Consider the following 20,627-nt stretch of genomic DNA (forward strand, 5'->3'; position numbering starts at 1 on the left):
TCCTAACTGCTGTCTTCTGGCACCTCCCTAGCAAACACCGCTGCCTTTGACTGGCATTCAGCTGTTACTGTTTAATACCTCTGTCGGGCAAATTAACGGCAGTTACTTCCCTGTGAAGCGAGAGATGGTACTTGAAAATAAGACCCACCTCCAAATAACTTGCTCAGCAAGAAGGAAAATTCGCCACCTTGTTACTTGCTGGAAACGCTTCCCCCGGGGGAGTGCCGCGCGTTTCTCCGAGCGCAGCGAGATCCCTGGTACAGCCCGGCTGCTGCTCCCCCCCCCCATCCAGCTGCATACGGGCAATGGACTTGGTCAGACAGAGGTCAGAGAATTAAAAAAAAGTAAATAGGAGTCATGCACTGGGAGCACACATTCACTGCATTGCTGAACTGTCTCACTAAGCCGGGAGAAGCCTCCCACACTCCCATGCCGTTAGTGCACAGCTGCCGCTGGAAAGCTGCCTGCGGAGCCTCCCTCCCCTCCCACCTCTTTCAAAGGACTTTGTCTGGAGCTACCAGGCTTCTGCTGGCAATATTTGTCAGGGCACAGAGGACTACTGTCACTTAAAAACAAGCGAGGGATTACAAGATGCTTTGATTTTGTTGGGAGCACAGAAAGTTAACGGCTGCCATTTCAAAAGCTAGGAGGAAACACTGGTGCACAGTCAACTCTGCATGTTCATTGTGTATTTGGCAGAATATATCAATTGGTTCACGCTGAACCCAGAGACAGGCCGAGCTATAGCCACGCCAAGGGCTTTTGTAGCAGGATGACTTCTCCACAAAGCACCTCACACACTTCTGGGGCTACTAACTTTGCACTGTACAAGCAAGTACCAATAGAAATCAACATCTTCAGCGTAAGGCTTCCAACGACACGTGCACAAAACCCCTGGCAAAAGCCCCTCGGTGCCTTTCCCTGGTGCACCCAAGAAGTCGCAGCGTGAGACATGCACCGGCACTTGTGAGTGCAAAGCTAGAGGAGCAGAAGCAGGACTCGGTCGGAGGGGCCTTTGAAAACCTGCCCACGGACACGGCTCCTGGGTGCGGCATCCTGGCTCTCAGGGATGGAGAAAATCTCATCCATTCTGGGCCATGTATGACATTTACTTATTCAGGAGCAGAACTTCCCCCTCTAAAAATGTAGGAAAGGTTGACGTAAACAGGCAAAACTGCTACTCTGCAATCAAAACACACTTCTTCAGCCAGAATCTCTCATGAATGCAGTGTCCAACAAAACTACTAAAGTTTGGATTTTTGAAGGTTCCCTCGGGGGTGTAGTACTCTACTCCCTTTGAACATCTTGTCGGTCCTTTCAAAAATCCCGGCCTAAAAATCCCTGCTGGGGGGCAGCACATTGCTGTGCTGTTTTCAGGTCTTACCTTTAATCCAACATTGACCTCACATTTTGCATTCCTCCATGCATGGCTTTCTGGGCTTGGTTCTGAGACTGAGTCCTGCCTCCCCTTTTATCCACAGGCTGCGGATTATCTGATCTGATGAGTCATCAGAAATCATCCTGCGATGGCACTGCTCGATGTAGGGGTGAGTTTGCAAGACACTTCATGTCACATCTATTTGAATAAACCGTGCCGCTTCCCCTGTATTTTGTCTTGCGCTTAAAGAACGAAGAAGAAAGCAGCCCCTGAACTGCTAACTATTTTAATCTCAAAATAAGACAACTTAACATATTCGTGAGATCTGAGCCACCCAATGCCTTCCTCGAAACAAAAGCTCTTACAGTGAAAATGCGCTGGTGAGATTTGCCCACTCAAATCTCATAAAGCCCACGTTGTCGCAAGGGCTAAGAAAACCTAGCTCTTTAAACAGAGTAATTCTGGGCTAAGAACATTAATGGCATCCCAGAAATGGAAAGCTGGATGTGTAAATTAAAAAGCAAAAAGCACATACACACTCTTAATATCCTAATACCTATTACATGTGATCTCTTTCAAAATAGCTTTAAATGCGAAGTGCAGTTACTCTTTGATATAGCTGCTAGAAACATAGCCAGGATGCCGTTTGTTATAATTTTAAAAAATGAGCCTGCATTTCACAAAGGCTCATAATAACAGAGTTTTCAGAACCAGCAGACATTGCTCCCTTTTTGTTTTTTCCTCCATTCAAAGCGCGAATCTGCGGCAAATACGGAGTTACTCCCTTCACTCAGCAGCATCCTCTTGACTTCGCCCAGCCACAGACCATCAGAAAGAAGCCCTTTTAGCCACCACGAGCGAAACGATGATGCTCACGGTGAGAAATCCTCTCCCACACCACCCTTGCCTAAGTATCCCCAAGGCTGCCAGGGACGGGCATCACTGCTTCGTCATCCGGGACCCCACAGCCCCAGCACCGCCTGGAGACCACAGCAGGGGACCCTACGCCGATGAGCAGCTGGATGCGGGTCATGGGGCTGTTGGCCACAGTGTCCGCCACCCAAACCTGGACCCAAATCTAAAGGCACACCCACTACCTGGACCCTGCGTTAGTAACAGCACTGAGGCAGGACCGTGCTGCCAAAGGGACCGTCTGCCTGGTGCAACACAAGAGTGAGGGGTGCTTTGGTTTTTGCCCCCAAAACATCCAGATCTGTTATTTACAGCTTTTCCTAACAGCATTCATCAGAGGAGCAGTGAGCCTCTTACACACGCCACCGCATTTATTCTGACGGGGCGAAACATAACCCGCACATAAATCATGGATGTTACCTAAACAGGGTGGCGAACGCAGACCCCGGGAACACGCGTAATCCAGTCACATTGCCTTGAAAAGGCGCTGTAAAAGCTTCGTTTGAGAGATTTTGAAATCCGACATCACTTTTTTGTGCTTTGCCAATGCTGAGGGAGCAGCGGGAGCCCAGCGGTGGGTGGCCGTCCCCACGGGCCCGGGGCAGGCAGGGTGTGCAGGTGGTGGGACCCCCGGGGCTCCCCTCCCGCGCCCCAGCTCTGCCACCCAATCCACCTCCCAGCTCGTAAAAAAGCCGCGCTGCCCCTCGGCAGGCCTCTCCCGTCGGGGAGCCGCAGGGGCACAGCGTGGGCTGCCACCCCTTGGGGGGGCCACCCTCCGCGATCCTCCCCCACGGGGGGAGAAAAACCCGCGGAGGCTGTGCCTGGCGAGACTCCCTCCAGACTGGCACCGGCTCTCTTTTCGCCGCTGTCTGCTCGTTCGTCGGGCAGCACAAAGGAGTTTCCCAACACCCCCCCCCCCCCCCCGGGGCCGCTCAGCCCCGGTCCGGCCGGGCGCAGGGACGCGCCGTCGGCCGGCGCTTCCAGGCGGAGCCCACTTGGCTCCACGGCCCGGGTGTTTGAAACAAAAGGGTCGGGTTTTCTCGGTCTTTTTTTTCTTATTCTCAGAAAGTAACTCGCTTTGCAAGAATATATTTTATTTTTATTTTAATTTTCCCCTCCCGGAGAAAACCGGCTCCTTCCCGCCGGTCCCCCCCCCCACCATGTGCGCGGCGCTCCCCCCTGCCTCCCGGCTGGCATCCGTCCAGCCCGGAGGGTTTGCTTTCCCCCCACCCCCCCTTTCTTTTTTTTTTTTTCTTTAATTTTATTTTTTTTCCACCGCATATCTCGTCTCCAGCTCCCCAAACTCTTTGATCTCCCCCCCACGCTGTCTCCTTACCCGGAAGAAAAACCCCCGGCCCGCTCAGCTGGGAGCTCGGCGCACACGTGGGCGCCCTGGCGCGCCTCCATGCTCCTGCCAAATTTAGGCACACAAAGGGCCCGGGGGGGGAAGGGGGGGGATGAAAGGGGCCGCCGGCGGGACATCAAAGGCGCCGCCGCCCCGCCCCGCTCCCGCCCTCCCCGGCGCAGGGGGCGGTGGACGGCGCTTCTCACGCCGGAGGGTCCCGTCCGTCCCGTCCCCCCCCCCGCTTATTGCGCCCGGGGTGGGGGGTCGTCCTTTGGACCCCGGTTCCCCCCCCCCATCCCCCGCCGAAGGTCTGCTGAAGGACCGCTCCGGGGACGGGGGAGCCGGGCTGGCCGTCGGGGAGTGCGCCAAGTGCGGACCCCCTCAGCGCTGAAATGTAAAAAAAAATAAAAATTGAAACTGCTAAAATGCCAAAATCCGCTCAGACGAACAATAAAAAAAAGCTAAAATGCAAAAACGGCCAAAACGAAAAAAATAAAAACGAAAATACAAATCCGCTCTAAAATGAGAAAATAAAACCCAACAAAACCCCCCAAACCGAACACCTAAAGCGCAAAGAGAAACCCTGCTCGGGCGCTGCACCGCGGGGCAGCCGGAGCGGAGCCGGGGGCCGGCGGGCAGCGGGCACGGCGGCGGGCGCGTTCCCGGCGGCGGGGTCTGGGCCGTGCCCCCCTCCCACCCCCCAACCCCCCCAGCACCACGAACTCCGAGTAAAGCGACAGCTTTGTGCTGTCTCCGGTCAAATCTGGCGGTGCTGTTGAGGTTTCCTGAGTTGATCCTCTTGTCATAAATCATTACGGTCTCCACCTCCAACCCCCCCACCCCCCCCGCCCCTTTTCTGCCTTCAAAATCCTTCTACCAAAAAAACGGAGCCGGGAGAAACTCCAGCCCACGTGAAGGGGGAGACCCCGGGACGGCGGAGGGCGGCTGCTTCTCCAGCGAGACCCGCTAACGAACGGGCGGGCGGCCGCGCTGCCGGCCCCTCCGCCGGGGACCCCTGCCTGCGCCCGGGCCGGGCCGCCCCGTCGGGGCCAGCGGGCTGCGACGCTCGGGCGCTCGCCGCGGGGGGGGGGGACGGGTCCGAAAGGGACCGGCCCGTGGTGGCTTCCCCCGGTCCGGCTGCCCTCCGAGCGCCGGGGAAGGGAAGGGAACGGGGGCGGGAGGGATGCGGCGGCATCTCCGCGCACAAACCCACCCCCGCACAAACCCCCTTCCCAGGGTTCACATTCCTCCTTTCTTTCCTTCCTCCTCGATTATTTATTTTACGCACTCGTTCGAGCTGACAAAGCCCACCCGCTCCCCACTACCTGCTCCCCTCCTCGGGGTCTGGCGGGTCCGGCTCCTCAGCGGGGTTTTAACGTGGGCAACGGGGCAAGGGGGGCCGGGCGGCGGCGTGGGCTCGGCCCCCCCGCGTCCCACCCGGCATCGCCCCACGCCGCGCCGGCACCGGGGCCCGCTGGAAGCTGACGGCGCATCCCCGCGCTCCCGCTCCCCCGCGTCCCGGCGCCGGGGGGTTCGGCCGCCCCGCGGGGCACGTGCGACCCCCCGACCGCGCTTCCCCGACGCCAGAACCGCGGGGAGCTGCTTCCTCCGCTATTCGGTTTTTTTTTCTTTTTTCCTTTTTTTTTTTTGTTTTTAAGCGTAGGGCGCGCCGGGGCGACGCCGCGTGACCCGGGAGCTAACGGGGCAGCCCGACTACCGGGGCGGTGGGGAAGAAAAAACGGAGAAGCGGCCCTAAAAACGCAGGATCCGCCGGCCCCGGGCCGCGGTGGGCTCCCGGCTGGGGCGGCAGCGGGACACACGGACACACACGGACACACGACCTGAGCAAAGTTTGACCGGGGGCAGCCCCGCAACCCGCTCCCCCCCCTCCCCCGGTGTCAGTCACGGCGGCGGCTCCTTTCATCCCGGCCGCCCCCGCCCCGCCCCGCCGGCGGAGGGAGGGAGGGACGGAGGGGAGTGCGGCCGTGGTGCCGAAGTTGCCGTGGCCGCCGCCGCCCCGCCGCAGCCCCCCGCGGGGGCGGCCGGGGGCGCGGAGGCAACAACTTTTTTCGCTGCCCGCGGGCGCGGAGGGAAGGGGGGGGCGGGAGCGTCCCCGCCCGCCCCATCCCTCCCTCCCGGGGCTGTTTCTTACTCACCCCCCCCGACCCCGAGCCGTGCCCGGAGCCGCGGGCGAAGCTGCGGACAAAGGCCCGGCGGGTGCGCGCCGCGGGCAGCACCGTCCCCGTCCCCCGGAGCGCCCCCCCGCCCCCCCCCCCCAGTCGTTTTAACTTGAGCGCGCCCGGGTGGCGGCAGCTTCACTCGGCGGCGACACTCGGGCGGGCTCCGCTCCCCTCCGCGTCCCCTCCCGCCGCAGGGTGAGCCCCGGCACCGGGGGGGGGGGAGGACGGGGGGCGGGCCCCGGCCCGGTCACTGCGGGCGGGCGGGACGCAGGCGGGTGCGTTTCGACTCATCGCGGCCGTGCGGCACGGCGGGCCCAGGCTGGGCTCCCCGCGGGGCCGGTGCCGTGCGGGAGCGGGAGTACCTCTTCCCCGAGGGGGCGGGCGGGGGTCTCCGGCTGCCGAGAGCAACCCCGAGGACTTCACGGGATTTTTTTTTTTCCTCCTTCTCTCCTCCCTCCGCCTCCTCCTCCTCCTCCTCCTCCTCCTCCTCCTCCTCCTCCTCCTCCTCCCGCTGCTCCTCCCGCTCCCGCTCCCCTTCCCGCGGCGGGCCGGCGGCCGCAGCAGACGCCGCGCTGCCGTGAGGATGCCGCAGCTGCCGGGGGCCGGGGGCGGCGGGGGGGACCCGGAGCTCTGCGCCACCGACGAGATGATCCCCTTCAAGGACGAGGGGGACCCCCAGAAGGAGAAGATCTTCGCCGAGATCAGCCACCCCGAAGAGGAGGGCGACCTGGCCGACATCAAATCCTCCCTCGTCAACGAGTCCGAGATCGCCCCCGGCGCCAACGGGCACGAGGTGCGGGGAGCGCGGCGGGGGCGCGGGGTGCCGGCGGGGCGCCGGGGGACCCTCCGTTTCCCGAGTTTCCCCTAAAAAAAAAAAAAACAAAACCAAGCCATCCCGCCCCAAGCGCCGTTCCCAGAGAGCAGAGCCGGGCGGGCTCCGCGTCCGGGGATGGGCTGGGGGGCATATGGGGGGGGGAGCGGCCCCCTCCGCGCTTCGGGTCAGGACGAGAAAGTTCCCGGGGGTCCCCCGGCGGTGCGGTGGTGTTGGACCTCAGGCAGCCCTGAAATGTCCTCGGTAAAATCAGCAGGGTCCGAGCATGAGCCGCAGACTCTCGAAGGGATTTGCGGAAAACCGGGAAGAGATTCCCGGCGCTAAAATAACTTCGGGGCGAGCAGGGTACCTGCCCTGTTTTTTCTTTCTCTTTTTTAATTTTCTTTCCTTTTTTTTTTTTTTGGTGTTTTTTTTTCTTTTTTTTTTTTTTTTCCTTAAGATCTGGTAACGAGGACAACCTGATTTTCATTCTTACTTTTGTTACCTTTTTTACCGAGAGTGTTTTGACTGCTGAAGCTCCAGATATTTCCCATAAATAAGCCCCTTTTGTTAAATGTAAGGCACTCCTACTGGAAGCGCTTCGCAAAGCCCCGAAGTTACTCGCCTTGTCATAAAACGATCGTTTACACAAACATTTCTGGTACAGTTGCCTTCCAAGCAACTTAGAGGCAAAAGAAAGCTACTTATCTCTTGCTGTAACTTTTTTCCTTCTGCAAGAAGCTGTAGCACTGCGATCGATAAATGAGTGTCCATACAATGACTTTCCTTTTTCTTCTTCTTTTCTGATGGTGGATTCCCTGCGGTCAGGTTTCCAGACAGGCTCAAGCGCAGGATTCCTACCATGATAAAGGCAGAGAGCACCCCGAGGAAGGTGAGAAGCACACGGTCCTGTCTTGTGGTATCGTCCCTCTTAGTCCCCCTGTGAGCCACCGCACGGTCCTCAAACCGGAGCTTGGTTTCTTTTGGGAAACGTAAATTTAGTACCTTTTGGGGAAGGGGTGTGCCAGGATGCTTTTGAAGCACGCTTAAAAAGGAGGTGGACGTGCAGCACGTTTATCTTGAGTGACCAAATGGTATTTCAGTTGTTTAGAAACTGATAAGTAGGCCAAATGGGTCTTCGCTGAAGAAATAACTATTTTTAGGATATCTGCTTAAACACCTCTATCTCTTCACTCGTACAGTGAAGCCGAGTTGTCTGTGCTCAGAAGCTCTGTGCTTTCTTCCACATAGCCAAAGTCTGTCACTTAAATCTCCTCTTCCAAATCTAAGCATGAACAGTCCTCTGGCTTTATTTTAATGTACCGGCTCATTAATTTTGATTGAGGAGGACAGAGGAAATAACAGAGTTCGTCGACTATCACTTGAGAAGCTGGACATGCGTACAAAGAATGCGTGCTGCGAAGGATGGGAGATTATGTTTAAAATGAAATGCTTATCATCACAAACTAACCCAGATCATAAATTCCATATAAAGGCAGACACAGTTCAGTCCTGATGCTTTCCAGGACTGTGTGGCGATCCTTCTCCAAACTGGTCCTTAAACAGCCTAAAAGCAATAATGTCCACGCTGGTAGCATTTGGCAGCGAGGGGGGGAGGTCAGCTCTGTATAGTTTTCAGCCTTGCATCCTCTTAAAACCTCACCTTTGAGTAGTATCGTTGTCAGCGGTCGTATAGATGGGAGACCTGTTGACCCCCCTTTGCAGGACCTGGACCCAAATTCTTTATTTTCCTGCAAAATAGCCTCCTTCGCTTGCCTTCCCTCTTGACTGTCTGTAGTGCCATGTGTGTCCAACACCGCTCCCCCTCCCAGACCGTTAGGGTCTCCTTCCAAGCCAGCCCCTGCCCTCTAATTGTTCCTGGTGAGCGCGGCCAGAATGAATTGTTCGCCGCACGCGGCGGCTCAGTGAGAGAAGGAAATGATTATGTCTAGTTATCACTGCCCTGTTTCTCCATTTCCTAACCATGATGTTGGAAACCCGTACTGGCAATACTTCTGAATCCACAAATCCTAAAGGGATGGGTAAAATGGGGGAAAACTGCTCCTTGAGAAACATGATGTCATTGCTGATGTTTCTGCCTTGATTTGAACAGGGACTAGTAAAATAAACTGGTTACTTTGAGGCTATTCCGTGTTTTAAGCATAAACTCCTCACGGAGAGTATTTGCTCCTTTAAGAATTAACTCTTCTTAAAAAAATGTTGTTACAAATTGCTGCGGACGGCTTTCTGTCAGGTAATTTCCATGAGTAAGGAAACGTTTGCATGCAGAACATTTGTATGAATGCACAGAACCTGTTTAAGTGCTTTAACTTACAAGAAATGCATATGTGGGGAATAATGTAATCATTGTTTCCTTTTCCGTAGGGAAGCATCCAGACGGTGGCTTATACAGCAAGGGACCATCATACTCTGGTTATTCTGGGTATATCATGATGCCAAATATGAATAACGACCCGTACATGCCTAATAGATCTCTGTCGCCACCCATCCCCAGAACAGTGAGTTATCTCTTCCGAAGACCGGTTTTGGCGAGCTGGGTTTCCTCCTGTTCGGTCTGCAGCGCGCGTTCACGCCGGGGTGTCTTCGGGTGGCCTCAGTGACGGCGAAGGTTGCGCTTCTGCTGCTCAGAGCCTCCGTCCAGCGGAGTCTGAGAGCTCTGAGAGGTGTCGGTCGCGATCGCGGTAGAAAAGCTGAGATTAACGGCTGCGGTGTCTGACGTGCTTTGAACAGGGCTGGGGGCTGGGGCGGGGGAGCCCTGGTTTACAACTGTGGGATAATATGTGGCGGAGTGATGCGAACGCCGTCTTTGTAGTGACTGGGACAGATGTGAATTTTCTGGCTTTAACTCTCTGTTTGTTGAGGAAAATCAAGGGCTGGAAGCAGGGCAGCTAAAGTTGCTTGTCAGTAAGATGAAAAGATTGGTTTAAGTTGTTTTTTTCCTTCAGGTATTGCATTGCTCTTTGCTGATTGATACTTATTTCTGCTGTCAGTTGCTCTGCGTGAAGGCTTTGTGTATCTGGCAGTATTGCTTTGAAACATACTCTATGTCTTCAGCCACAAATTGTGAAACGGTCGTTGAGGAATTAATATCAACCGTGACGCAGTAGTTACAGCTTTCCTTTACGTCGTGGTGGGCACTGATTCTGCTAGGTTGGTCCCTCCATTTCCATTGGTGTAGATGCATGTTTGATGGATTTTAATGTGCTTTTAATTTTGGATAGTCAACCCCCATTTACTTTTGTAAACCTCTCAGTATACATATGGAACGATGGGGAGGCAATGTTAAAATGAGCTGTGGAAATTATTATATATTAATAGAACCAGAGTGTAGCGGGAAACAAATTTGCTCGTAGGCATCCTGCTGAAAAAACGCCGCTGCACTTGTGTATGTGCTGTGATATGAGGAGTTGGATGCTGCTATTTCCCTGTGATAAAGCAGTTTTCCATCATACTGGCTCTTAGACTTTTACGTAGTGGTCTCTGTCAGACAACTGTCATTATTTTGCTCTCCAGCCTTCTTGATTTTTCTACAGGGTTGTGGCTTTTGGCTTCAGAAACAAAAGAGAGGGGGCCTACTCTGTTCTGGTAATTTGACAGTACCAAATCGTGTTAAATTAGTGGATGTTTGTATTTGGAATGACAGGGTGGTTTAGCACTGGGAAACACACGGATCTGCCCTTTTTGTGTGTCACCATTTGCATTTGAAAGATGCAAAAACTCCTGCAAGATATTGCTTTCTATACATCTGGGTCTTTTTTGGTGTATAAATTACAGTTCAGAGGCCTACAGCCATTTAGGGTGAAGCGTGATGACCACGGTCTGTTGATATTTGTTGTTGTAAACGCTGCTCGACAGAAAACTTCAGTTCGGATGTATCGTGGGGAAAAGGATGGAGCTTCTTGAGAGGGCACCGAGACTCAGACCTGCCCCTTTGAGGACCGGCAAACTTCAGACCTTTTTTTTACCCCCTCTTTCCCACATTACCTTCCTGACAAAGTCCCTAGCGCTCATGCAAGGCTTTGAACAGCAAAATCCAGTTTAATTATTCACCGAGGATTTTCTCTGTGTGTCCGTGCCATGGGGCTGCTGCTCTTTACTGATGGGGCATCGATGCCCCCAGAATGTCGGCTTGTTGGGGAGGTTCCCTGCCTGCTCAGGTGCTTGAGGAACCGTCCTGCGTGGGTAGGTTGGGGGGGAGGAGGGAGGGAAACGCGTCTGCTGTCTAGTTGCAAAGCTGCCCGCCAAACATCTGAGGGGCGAATTTAGTTTGGCGTTGCTCTTGCGTGTTAGAGCAGCACCGCGACGTCGGTGGAGCGGTGCCGTTGCAGGGCTGCAATGTTGACATAAGCCTGGAGTTCTTTCAGTTTAACCACAAGGCTACACGCTTGAGTTATTAAATAATTTTTTTGTTTAATTGAACTATAATCTTTGTTCGACTCCTAGCTGACAGCTGGGTTTTAATGCGCGGGAGATCAAAACGCCGCGTCCAGGAGATGACACGCTCCGCGGCGAAGCGCGGCTCCGGCGCTGCTGCCTGTTCCCCTTCGCGGGGGTCCCAACCGCCGCCCCGCCGCTCCCCTTTCTGGCGGGGATGTGCCGGGGCCGGGGGGCAAGCATCAGCCTAGACCGGCCAGCTCGGGAGGTGGAGGTCTCCCCTGGGGTGTCCGCCCCGGCCGTCTGTGCGAGGAGCAGCCCTGCGGTGGGTACCTGCGCCCCGCCATTTGCATGATAAAGCCGCTGCGTGCTGATGCATCTGCTGCCTGGAGGTGTCAGGCAGGATTAGAGAGCCGCCCTGGGGCCGTGAAGCTTCCCCCCCCCCGCCCCCGGCCTTGGAAGGACCCGGCTGCCTGCGAACCGCCCAGGGGCTGCACCCTGGGGACACGCCGCCTGACCCAGCGTCAGGACCAGCCCTGCTGGAGGCGGCCTCGGCTCCCTGTGCCGGGGCACACAGGGCAAAGCTGGCTTCGAATGGGGAAAAAAGTTACTGCCACCAGCGTACATCGAAAAAAAAAGCCTTTTTTTTTTTTTTTAGAAAAGGGCAAGTGCTTGACATTCTTGCTTTGTAAAATTAAAACTACAAATCTGTGGTCAGACACAAAATGTCTAATAAGCCTTAAGAGAGGGAAAATGAAGTGTAATTTCAGTGCAGCTTTTGGAGGAGAGAGGGTGTATGAGGAGGATTTCAAATCACCCAAAATCTGCTGTTGTTACGGTGGTCTCCCCCATTCTTCTCCTCTTTTTTTTCTTTAATTTTTTATCTTACTGGCAACTGATTTGCCTTTTACAAGTTGTATTTGTAGAAGCAGGAGAGCGTTAATTACAAGTTCAGATACAAGCCTCGCGCCGCAGCGTGTATTCTTATCAGATGGCTGGGTAAGTGAGAAAGCAAAGCAGTTGGTTTGGGAGAAGTGGCATGTGATGGTACTGAAACCGCAGTAACACCTGGTGAACGTGCATCCTGTGTGCTCGAGAGATCTTCTAGTGGTTTCTCAGCATCGTGTGGGTGCTGAAGATGGGAGATGGAAGCAGCTGTTTGTTTTCTAACATGCGTGGGTTTTTTCTTACTTTTTCATTAACAAGACTGGTTTTGGGGTAGCCAACCTTTCTTGTCTGTGTGTTGGAAACGTGGGGACAAAGGAGGTGACTGAAGAGGGTCATTTCTCTGTGTCTTAAATTAATCCAGAAAATAATTTTGTCTTTGTTCCCTCCTCTTTCCGGATGAATTGAACCTCCTGGGGGAAGATAGAGGATTTCTGCAACCTTCCTTTTGTCTGTTCTTATCTGTTCTTGGGGTCTTGGTTTATTTCTTGGTGGCTAAACTGTCTCTTTGTAGCAGCTGGAGGTGTTAAATAGGTTGGAGGATACAGTCTATAACCACCTTACAGCTACTTGCAAAACGTAGCATATCCATTTGAAAATGGTGAGGAATTCTGCTAAGAGAGCTTGAACGCGAGGAACAATGTTTGTACATGGGACCCACCCCTACCCTGCCCAAGTTTTGGATATTCCTTGTGTGCTTCTGCATGGTAAGGGGTATGGAGATAGCACCTGTCTTGAAGAGCTAACGTCCCAGGAGAAATTGTGCAGATAATATGGACAGGAAGGAAGGATGAGGGTAGAAATAGCAAGGATGAGCGGCTGCAGAGCCTCGGTAAGAGGGTTGTGTTTCCCCAGCTGCATCTTGCTGTCCCTCTGAAAGCAGGCTGGTTCACTTGCTCGTGGGGAATTTTTGGGATCCCAAGGGGAATGTACAGGAGCTGCAGAAGGAAACGAACTTGATTTTTCGTAATACTGTCTTTTCCTGAGAGTTTGTTTCTGCTGACTGTGCAATTGTGGGCACTTGCTGGAGGCTATGATCAGCTGGAAGCTCCCTGGCCCGATATGAAATGGGCGTTATAGCACAGATGCTGGGACTCGACTCCTGCTCCCGTATCACCCGTCACAAGGCTTTGCGCTAATTCCCAGGCTGGTGTCGGAGCAGGATGCTCCGAGGGCTGTAGTCAGCTGTAGTCCTGTCGCACGTCTCCTTCTTCCCCCTGTGACCCCAGACCTGCGCCCGAGCAAAGGGGTTGCACGGGCTGCAGAGGGGCTCGGCACGCTGGAGCTGCTCACCCCACACTCGGGCTCTGGAGCTTCACCCTGCATGGTGCATCTCTTCTCCGTGAAGTTGGATGGTGCCGATTAGCTCTTTAAATAACTTCGAAATCCGGTGCAGAGGAGCACAGAGCTTCCCGACCACGTGGAAGCAGAACTTGCCAGGGTTTATTCGGGTTTGCACGAGGAGGAATTTTAGTGCTGTTTGCTGAGGGGCTTGTCGAGTCATGCCAAATACCAGCACCGGGGGAGAAGAGGAGTCTTCTCAGCGCTAGCAGAGGGACCTCACTGCTGCAAACGCGTCTGTCAGCTGCTCTGACTCGAGCTGATCCGCCTAAGATACGAGCCAGGTCTCTGTGAAACGCAAATCCAAGCCACGAATGGTCATGGGCCAAGTTTGGGTGCTGCTTTCTTTCTCCCCCTTAGTGAAATGAATTCTCCATTTGGGAAAGGGGTCAGAAGCAGCTACTGCAGTGCCTCTAGGTTGGCCTATGTCTGGAGCTTGAGCTGGTTGCTCGTGATAAGATAGCATGATCCAGGCAGAGTCTTATGTATGTGTCCATCATTAGCATGGTCTTTGGGCACGTGCTGGTGAAGAAAACAGTCTTTCTGCTTTTGCCTTCTCCTTGTCTGGATGATGCAATTAGCAAATCTGTCTAATTGTGAATGGGCAAGGGGGAAAGAAAATGTTCTCCTGACGTCTCAGTCCAGAGGCGGCAGTTGGGTGTGTGTGGCTTCGACAGAGGCATAATCAAAAACCCCACCCATTACAAATCATCAAAGTTGGAGCTTTTGTGTATCAATATATGTGTATGCTTATGTCCTAAATCTCCTTTTTCATATAGATCTAGGAGCTAATTCAAAATAAACGGTAAACGGTGGACCTGACGCTTACATTTCAAGGCGGTTTAAAAGCAAAACATCATTCCTGTTGTTTTGGTGCTGTGCCACCTCTTCTCCAACTTAATCTCAGCCCAGAAAAAATGTTAATCAGAATAGCTTGTTACGGGCTGCAAGTGCCAGGGAGGATATGGCTGAAGAAGAAAGCCTGAAGCTCCACAGGTTCAGGCATCAAAAGAGGAAAAGCCTTTTTCCAGATACTTGCAGAGCTGCATGGCTGCAGGCATTGAAAAGCCTGGGTACCTCAAGCCTGGCTCCTCCTGAGTACTTAACTTCTGTTTATAGTTAGGGAAAACTCCTCCTGATACGGGAAGGAAATAACCCACACAAAAGCATTTTACTGCTGCTGTAATATTTCTGAAGTCCTATTAGAGGCAAGTGCTTTTCTTGCTAGTAGTAAACCACTGTGTCTCTCGGAAGCAGACAGACGTGCAAGAGTCTGCTTTAATACGGACAGTGAACGTTTTGCAGTCTGTGCGTCATGTGGCCCGCTGCGATTTCCTGCGTTGCCCTGGCGCGGACGGACACCAATCCAGCACGTGGCTGGTCCGAGGGAGCTGGACAGCCTGTGGGTCCCTGACTTGGTGGAGGCAGGTTGTCCTCGGCATGTGTCCTCCTCACTGCCACAGGGCAACCGTGCGCTGTGGTGCTCCAGCTGTGCAGAAATCACTCCCATTTACCCCAGACTGCCCCTGTCCTGGCTAGCAGGCAACTAAGCAAAACGCAAACCATCTAAGCTGGTTTTGGCCATCAGGCATGTTAGGTGTGAAGACCATTCTCACCTGGCCGTTGGGTTTGGTCCCTTCTTGCAGGACGCTGGGGGGAAGGCAGCGCAGCTGCTTGGCTGGGCAATTGGGGATTAGTGTCTCTGTCACTCCGGCCCTTCATAAGCATTAGATTCACTTAAGAAAATTGCATTCAGAATAACTTAGTCTAGCAACCCAATGGCTTCTATTCTGAGACTTGGATCTTGTGGATATGTTTATTTAGTTTGGTTCCCACTTCAAAGGAATCTGTCCTCTCAGCAAGAAAGTGATTGAGCGCTGAAATAAAAATGTATTCATTGAATCTTTGGGATTGAGCTAAAAGTGCAGTAGGGAGTTAACGTGTGTGCCAACTGTGCTAATCAGCCAGGGATTGCCTGTTCTCCTGAAGGGGAAGAAAAGTGGTCTGGACTGCCCAAGGAGAAGCCTTCCCCTGGCTTCTGGCGGTGGTGTTGTTCACTGATGCTTCAGATTGAGATGCCGGACCTTGAATATCTTCATCTGTGATCTTCAAAGATACCACATCCCTCATGTAGAAGAGCATTTTTGTGGAGCTGAAAGGTCGACTCAACGTTTATTTTCTTTAAGTGGCTGTGGGTATAGGTAAGGTTGAGGCATGAAATCAATAGGACAAGCTGAGTCAGCAAAAATTACAAGTGTGATGTTACAAGGCTTTGATTGAATGTTTATGGAATGGGCAGTTTAACTTAAAAAGTAAGTGCGCTGTTGTCACCAGCTGTAACACATAAAGCAGAGAATCGCTTCGGTTAGGAGGTGTTAGGCAAGCTGGAGAGCAGTGAATTCCCCAAAGCTTCTGTCTAGCCAAGCGCTTTCAGTGCTCGAGCCCTGTGCTTCAGGCAGCGCCGCACGAGTCAGCGGGCAGATCTGCTGCTCCTGGGCCCATGCAGAGGGGTCAAATCCCTTGGGAACCTGTGATCTCGTGCACGTGTTTGCCATGAAGCACCTTCTGAAATCGCTTCGAATGAGCAGGGGCTGCTCTCACCTTAAAAGGTGGCTCGAAGCAGGCTGCTGCTGCACGTCCAGCACAGTGCCAGGCACTGCACGTGCCCGATGGCCCGGCTCTGCGAAGCCTGCAGCAAACCCCGTGGTGTCGGCACGGGGAGCGAGGTTTCATGGAGTTGAAAGGCGCGATGCTGAAGTCCCGTTGATGCTGGTGGCAGCTCAGCTTCCCCCTCTGGCCGACTTGAACAGAGCTCTGCATGGGGGTGCAGGCGTTGTCCAGAGAAAACCAGTCTGGCAGCGGTCTGATTTGTCATGTATGCCCAAAGAAGAGGGAAAGGGGACATGGTGCTTTTGTTGGGCAGTTTTGTTGGCTCGGAGGTGGAGAGTGGTGAGCTCTGAAAAGCTGCCCCTGTAGGCCCTGTATTCTGGGTTGAGGTCCTAGTGACGCTGGCTGCTCAGAGCCACCGCCCTGTCTCAGTAACTGGTCACTTAGCAGTGCCACAAAGCTCTGTTCCTTCAGTTTTTCTGCCTCCTTCTGTATTTCAGAACTGCCTCAGAGATTTATCTTTGTGGCCGTCTGTTGTGTCTCCACGGTTTTGGCATGTCTTCTTGCCTTGATCTTTCTTCATCCCTCCCAGATCTTGCATTGGCAAGCTTTGTGTAGCCTTAAAAAAGTACAATATGGAGGTGGCGATTAAAGGTGTCAACGCTTGTCAAATGCAGACCGCGCTTGGGGAGAAGGCGTTTTCCCTGCCGATGTGCTAAAATGGAGATAAACTGTGTCCAGTGATACAAATGTGTTTACTTTGTTACAATGCCACAATCCAGCAATTTCTTGAGGGTCTGTAGTTTCTGAAGTTTGATTGGTGTTGTCTCAGGTTTAGGAAGCTGCAGTTACCAGTGGTAACTGTGGTTTTGCTTGAGCGCTGTCGCCCCAGCCCCAGCCCTGCACTGGCCTGATCGCAGTGCTGTATAATAACTCCAGTGTACCCCCACGGCGAGCAAGGTTCCTGCCACCAACCCGTGCTCCCTCCCACGCTGCCACGCCACGAAGCGTCGCCGCCGTGCGTCTTCCCGCCGAATTAATCTTTACGCAGTGACTTCCTTCTCGCACCCGTGCCCTCTCCTCAGCTCAGGGTTTGTGGCATCTTGTTTCACCGTGTGGCACTGCTCGCAGCCTGGCTGGCGGCCTGGCTGTGCCTTAAACCGAAGAAACGCTTGTCAAAGAAAAGTTGAGGTGAAGGAGGACACTAGCCAGGCTGGACACGGTGCGGGGAGACCTCCGAATTGGGGGAGACTCATTTCTCCCCTCAACATCTGCACATGGATTTCCCCCTGCGAAGGGTAAAAGTGGTTCACGTGCGGGTCCTCCACTCTCAAACAGAAACGTACGTGCGGGTTCAGCCTCCTGAGTGGGTTTTGGGAGTGGGGCGGGAGCGAGTGGGTGGGTGGGTGAGGGTCGGGTGTAGGAGCCCGGGGCAGTGGGACAGGCTGCAGCGTGCCCGAGTCCCCTCCACGCTGCTGGGCAGCCCCATGGCGAGGAAAAGTGGGCTCACCAAGCTTTTGAGGGTGTTGAGGAAATAAGCCGTACATCAGACATACTGAAATACATTTTGGAAAACATAAGTAATTAAAATGATTTACCCTGCAGAATGCCCCTAAAGCTTTTTGCTTTGCTGCCCTCTGGCACTAGTGTGCTGGGTTGTGTTTGTGTCTGTTCTTTACTGCCTGATTTTCTCCTGCACACAACTGAAATTCAGCTTAAAAAAGAAGTTTGAACTGAGCATGTTGGATTTGAAATAATTGTTACTCAAAACGCCTCTCTCACACATTAGTGCATGTCTGAAATACCCCTTGTACAGGGAGAAAAGTAAGCTGTGCTGGTTTTAAAGGAAAAAAAGAAACAAAAATTTAAAAAGCTTAGCTCTTAAGTGTGCGGATTTTTATTGTTTTGTTGTGACTTCTTTTCCGTCTCTCAGTTATTTTGAGGATATTTCTAGGATAATAGTGGAAAGATCCGCTTTTAGATGTAAATCTTCGGAAGGAAAACTCAGAATAGGAGAACCAAAAAATGCTGATTTATTAGGCAACTCCTCAGACAGTTTGACAGCACTATTGCAAACACGTTGTTTTTTAAAACTGGCAACTACTAAGCTTCTTATCGGAATGACCTGTAAAAGATGACTTCATACTTTGTAGTAAGGAAATGTGAAGAGACTGTGGGAGAGCTGGTCAAAATGCTGTTCCGGTCGAAACTTTTTTAATTCACGGGTCCTCCAAAAACAACTTCTATAGAAAGCTTTCCCTCTTTCTTTGAAACTTTAAATGCTTCCTGGATTTTTTTTTTCTTGTTTTTTTTTGTTTTTCCAGAGGTCTGTGTGTAAATGAGAATATTACAGGCTGAGAGGGTAGAACAAATATTCAGTCGATGAATGTGATTTAGTCACAGCTGGTTCAGAAACCCCCGTGTTTGGGGCACAGGCAGACTTTTTAGGAGAAGGAAATTTCAGAGGGCGTTTTGTGGAGCTTGTCTTCCAGCTCCGGCTCCAGGACTGCAAGTAAATACATTCAGTTAGTCAAACAGTTGTGCTTACTGCACAAAAAATGCCCTCCTCCGTTAGATGAATCTCTCTGGCCAACGTCTACTGGACAAAGCGTTTGTTTCAGGCCCGGTCAGCAGAAGAGCCTGCGGGTGGGTCTCGTGTTTCTCTTCCGGAGGCGGCATTCCACAGCTCGCCAGGCAGCCGTGGGCTGGCGTTGGCCTTCCGTGGGTTACCTCCATCTCCTCTCCGCTGCTGGGCTCCGTGGGCTCTCCCGGGAGGGATGGCTGGTTAAGGCAGTGGCTGAGGTTTGAGCCCAGGGGTTTAAGCCAGGACTGGGAGAGCTGCTTGCCGCTGGCAGGTTATAGCTGTTTCGGGGGTGGAGCGCAAGTTTTCGCCTGTGCAATTAAGCATGAAATAGGTAAATTCTGTGTATAATTACCCAGCATAGAGTCTAGCGTGAGGACGTGACCCGTGGAAATTATAGCTCGTCAGTGGCTGCCGGCAAATTCCCGGGAGGTATCCCTGGCTCCCACGCCGGCATGGGAGGGTCACATCCCCTGCCTCCCCCCGCCCCACTCCCAAAAGCAGGGCCACACTCTGGGAGGCAGCTTCTGCAAACGGGGACCCGAAAAAGCAGCATTTGCTCGGAGGCTTAGAGGAGGGTGATTGCAGAGGCAGGAACAAAATCCACGTTTCTTGAGTTTGCTTCAGGAACCCACCTGAAAGGCAGCTTCCTTGTAAAGATACGTTTCTTGGGTTGTTTTGGTTTTTTTCATGAAAGCAAACCAGAAGTCTGAGAAAGTGAAAAATGGGATGTGCAGGGAGGGAGGGAATCAGAAAATTAAAACCAGTGCAGATAAGAAGAAAGTTGGTGTCAGTGCTGGCTATGTCTGTTTTGTACCCAGCCTTTCAATTAAGGTCCAGACAATCTTACTGATTGTTTGTAAAACAAGGAGGGGCTTAAGAAAATTAGCTTAAAAACTTTTTGTCCAAAAGCAGACTTTGTTTTTTTCCCGTTTTCCCTCCCTGGCATCACAGGAGCAGGGGATGGTCAACCAGGGCTTCTTGGCTGCCTGCCTCGGGCACCGGTGTCATGGGGCTTTTGTCATGTACTGTGGGGCTGGGAGGATCTTGCCCAGCTGCTTCTCAGAGCAGCTTTTTGGAATGGCGTCTCGACAGCGACAGCATCCGTCTTCCTCTGCCAGCCATGGTGGGCACCTGCCGTGGCCTCAGCGACGTCCATGCCCTGCGCCTCATCAGCCTCCCGTGGGAAGAGTGGCTTGCAAAGGAGGCGCTGGCTGGTTTCATAAGGCTGCTATGATCCTACTTTAATTATGCCATTCATTACAGTTGTTATAGATCTGTGCCACTGCAGCATGTGTGCTGGCCCAAATGTGTCGCCTTTTTTCAGAGTAGGCATGTAGGATCATAGAATCACAGAATGCTTTGGGGTGGAAGGGACCTTTAGAGGTCAAACTCAAAGGTTTAGAGGTCAAACGCAAAGGTTTGAGGCTGGAGCCTTTCAGCTTCTTCCTGGGCACCCTGGAATACCTGCTGCTTCAGTGTGCACCCAGGCTGTGCTCACTGGAGCACAGTTCTTAGGTTCCTGTGTTTCTCGAGCGGTGTGTCCTGGTGGCATCGCCTCCCTGGGGTTACCCAGGTCGTAGGTGTCATTTTTTTCCCCTTGACAGTTCCGTAGCTGCAGACTCTACCTGGCGGCCGCAGCTGGCGGCTGCGCATCCCCAGCACCACGGCCAAACCTGAAACTCGTTTGCTGTGGTCATGCGGGTTGTTGCTGGGCAGGGGACAGGATTTAAGGAACTGGTGAGGTTTGTTGTCAGGCCCTCCGGCCCTCCCTGACGTGGTCGCTGGAAAAGCCTGCGAGAGGAGAAGCTGTGCCTCTGCTCCGGTGCGGGGAGCTGCCTGGGCGGGTTATGTGGTGGGCTGCGCAGGACGAAAGGCTGGCCAACAGCCTTCGCGTGCCTCCTTTGGGCTGAATGGTGTCTCTTAAATTTCGGTGAATTATGCAAAAAAGCAGCAAGCTTTCAAGCAAAAGTATCAAGTAGCAAGTGAATCCTCTGGAAATGAACGAAAAAGTCCCTGGAAGGGAAAATAAGCAATAATTACACTAAAACATACGTTTTCGTCACAGTAATGTTTTGACACTGAAAGGCAGGGTTGCAGCAGTGTATAAAAGTGACTCCTCTGCTACCGTT

The 20,627-nt window shown here is 53.1% G+C and overlaps 2 protein-coding genes across 6 annotated transcripts in view; one reads left to right on the plus strand and one right to left on the minus strand.

Moving 5' to 3' along the window:
* RPL34 (ribosomal protein L34) overlaps positions 1–20,627 on the minus strand; it is a 290,366-nt gene that overhangs the window by 172,289 nt on the left and 97,450 nt on the right. The window lies entirely within an intron of this gene.
* Positions 5,949–20,627, plus strand: part of LEF1 (lymphoid enhancer binding factor 1) — a 69,260-nt gene continuing 54,581 nt past the window's right edge. For 3 of the 5 annotated variants that reach the window (XM_075420112.1, XM_075420111.1, XM_075420113.1), the window contains exons 1-3: positions 6,367–6,608; positions 7,455–7,518; positions 9,012–9,145. In XM_075420112.1, the coding sequence (XP_075276227.1) occupies positions 6,399–6,608; positions 7,455–7,518; positions 9,012–9,145 (408 nt within the window). In that variant the 5' untranslated portion in view covers positions 6,367–6,398. Of the gene's footprint in view, positions 6,011–6,366; positions 6,609–7,454; positions 7,519–9,011; positions 9,146–20,627 lie in introns of those variants that run through there. The other 2 variants (XM_075420110.1, XM_075420109.1) reach the window with 2 other exon arrangements.

This window comes from Opisthocomus hoazin, chromosome 5, assembly GCF_030867145.1.
Source record: "Opisthocomus hoazin isolate bOpiHoa1 chromosome 5, bOpiHoa1.hap1, whole genome shotgun sequence".
NCBI classification, from domain to species: Eukaryota; Metazoa; Chordata; class Aves; order Opisthocomiformes; family Opisthocomidae; genus Opisthocomus; species Opisthocomus hoazin.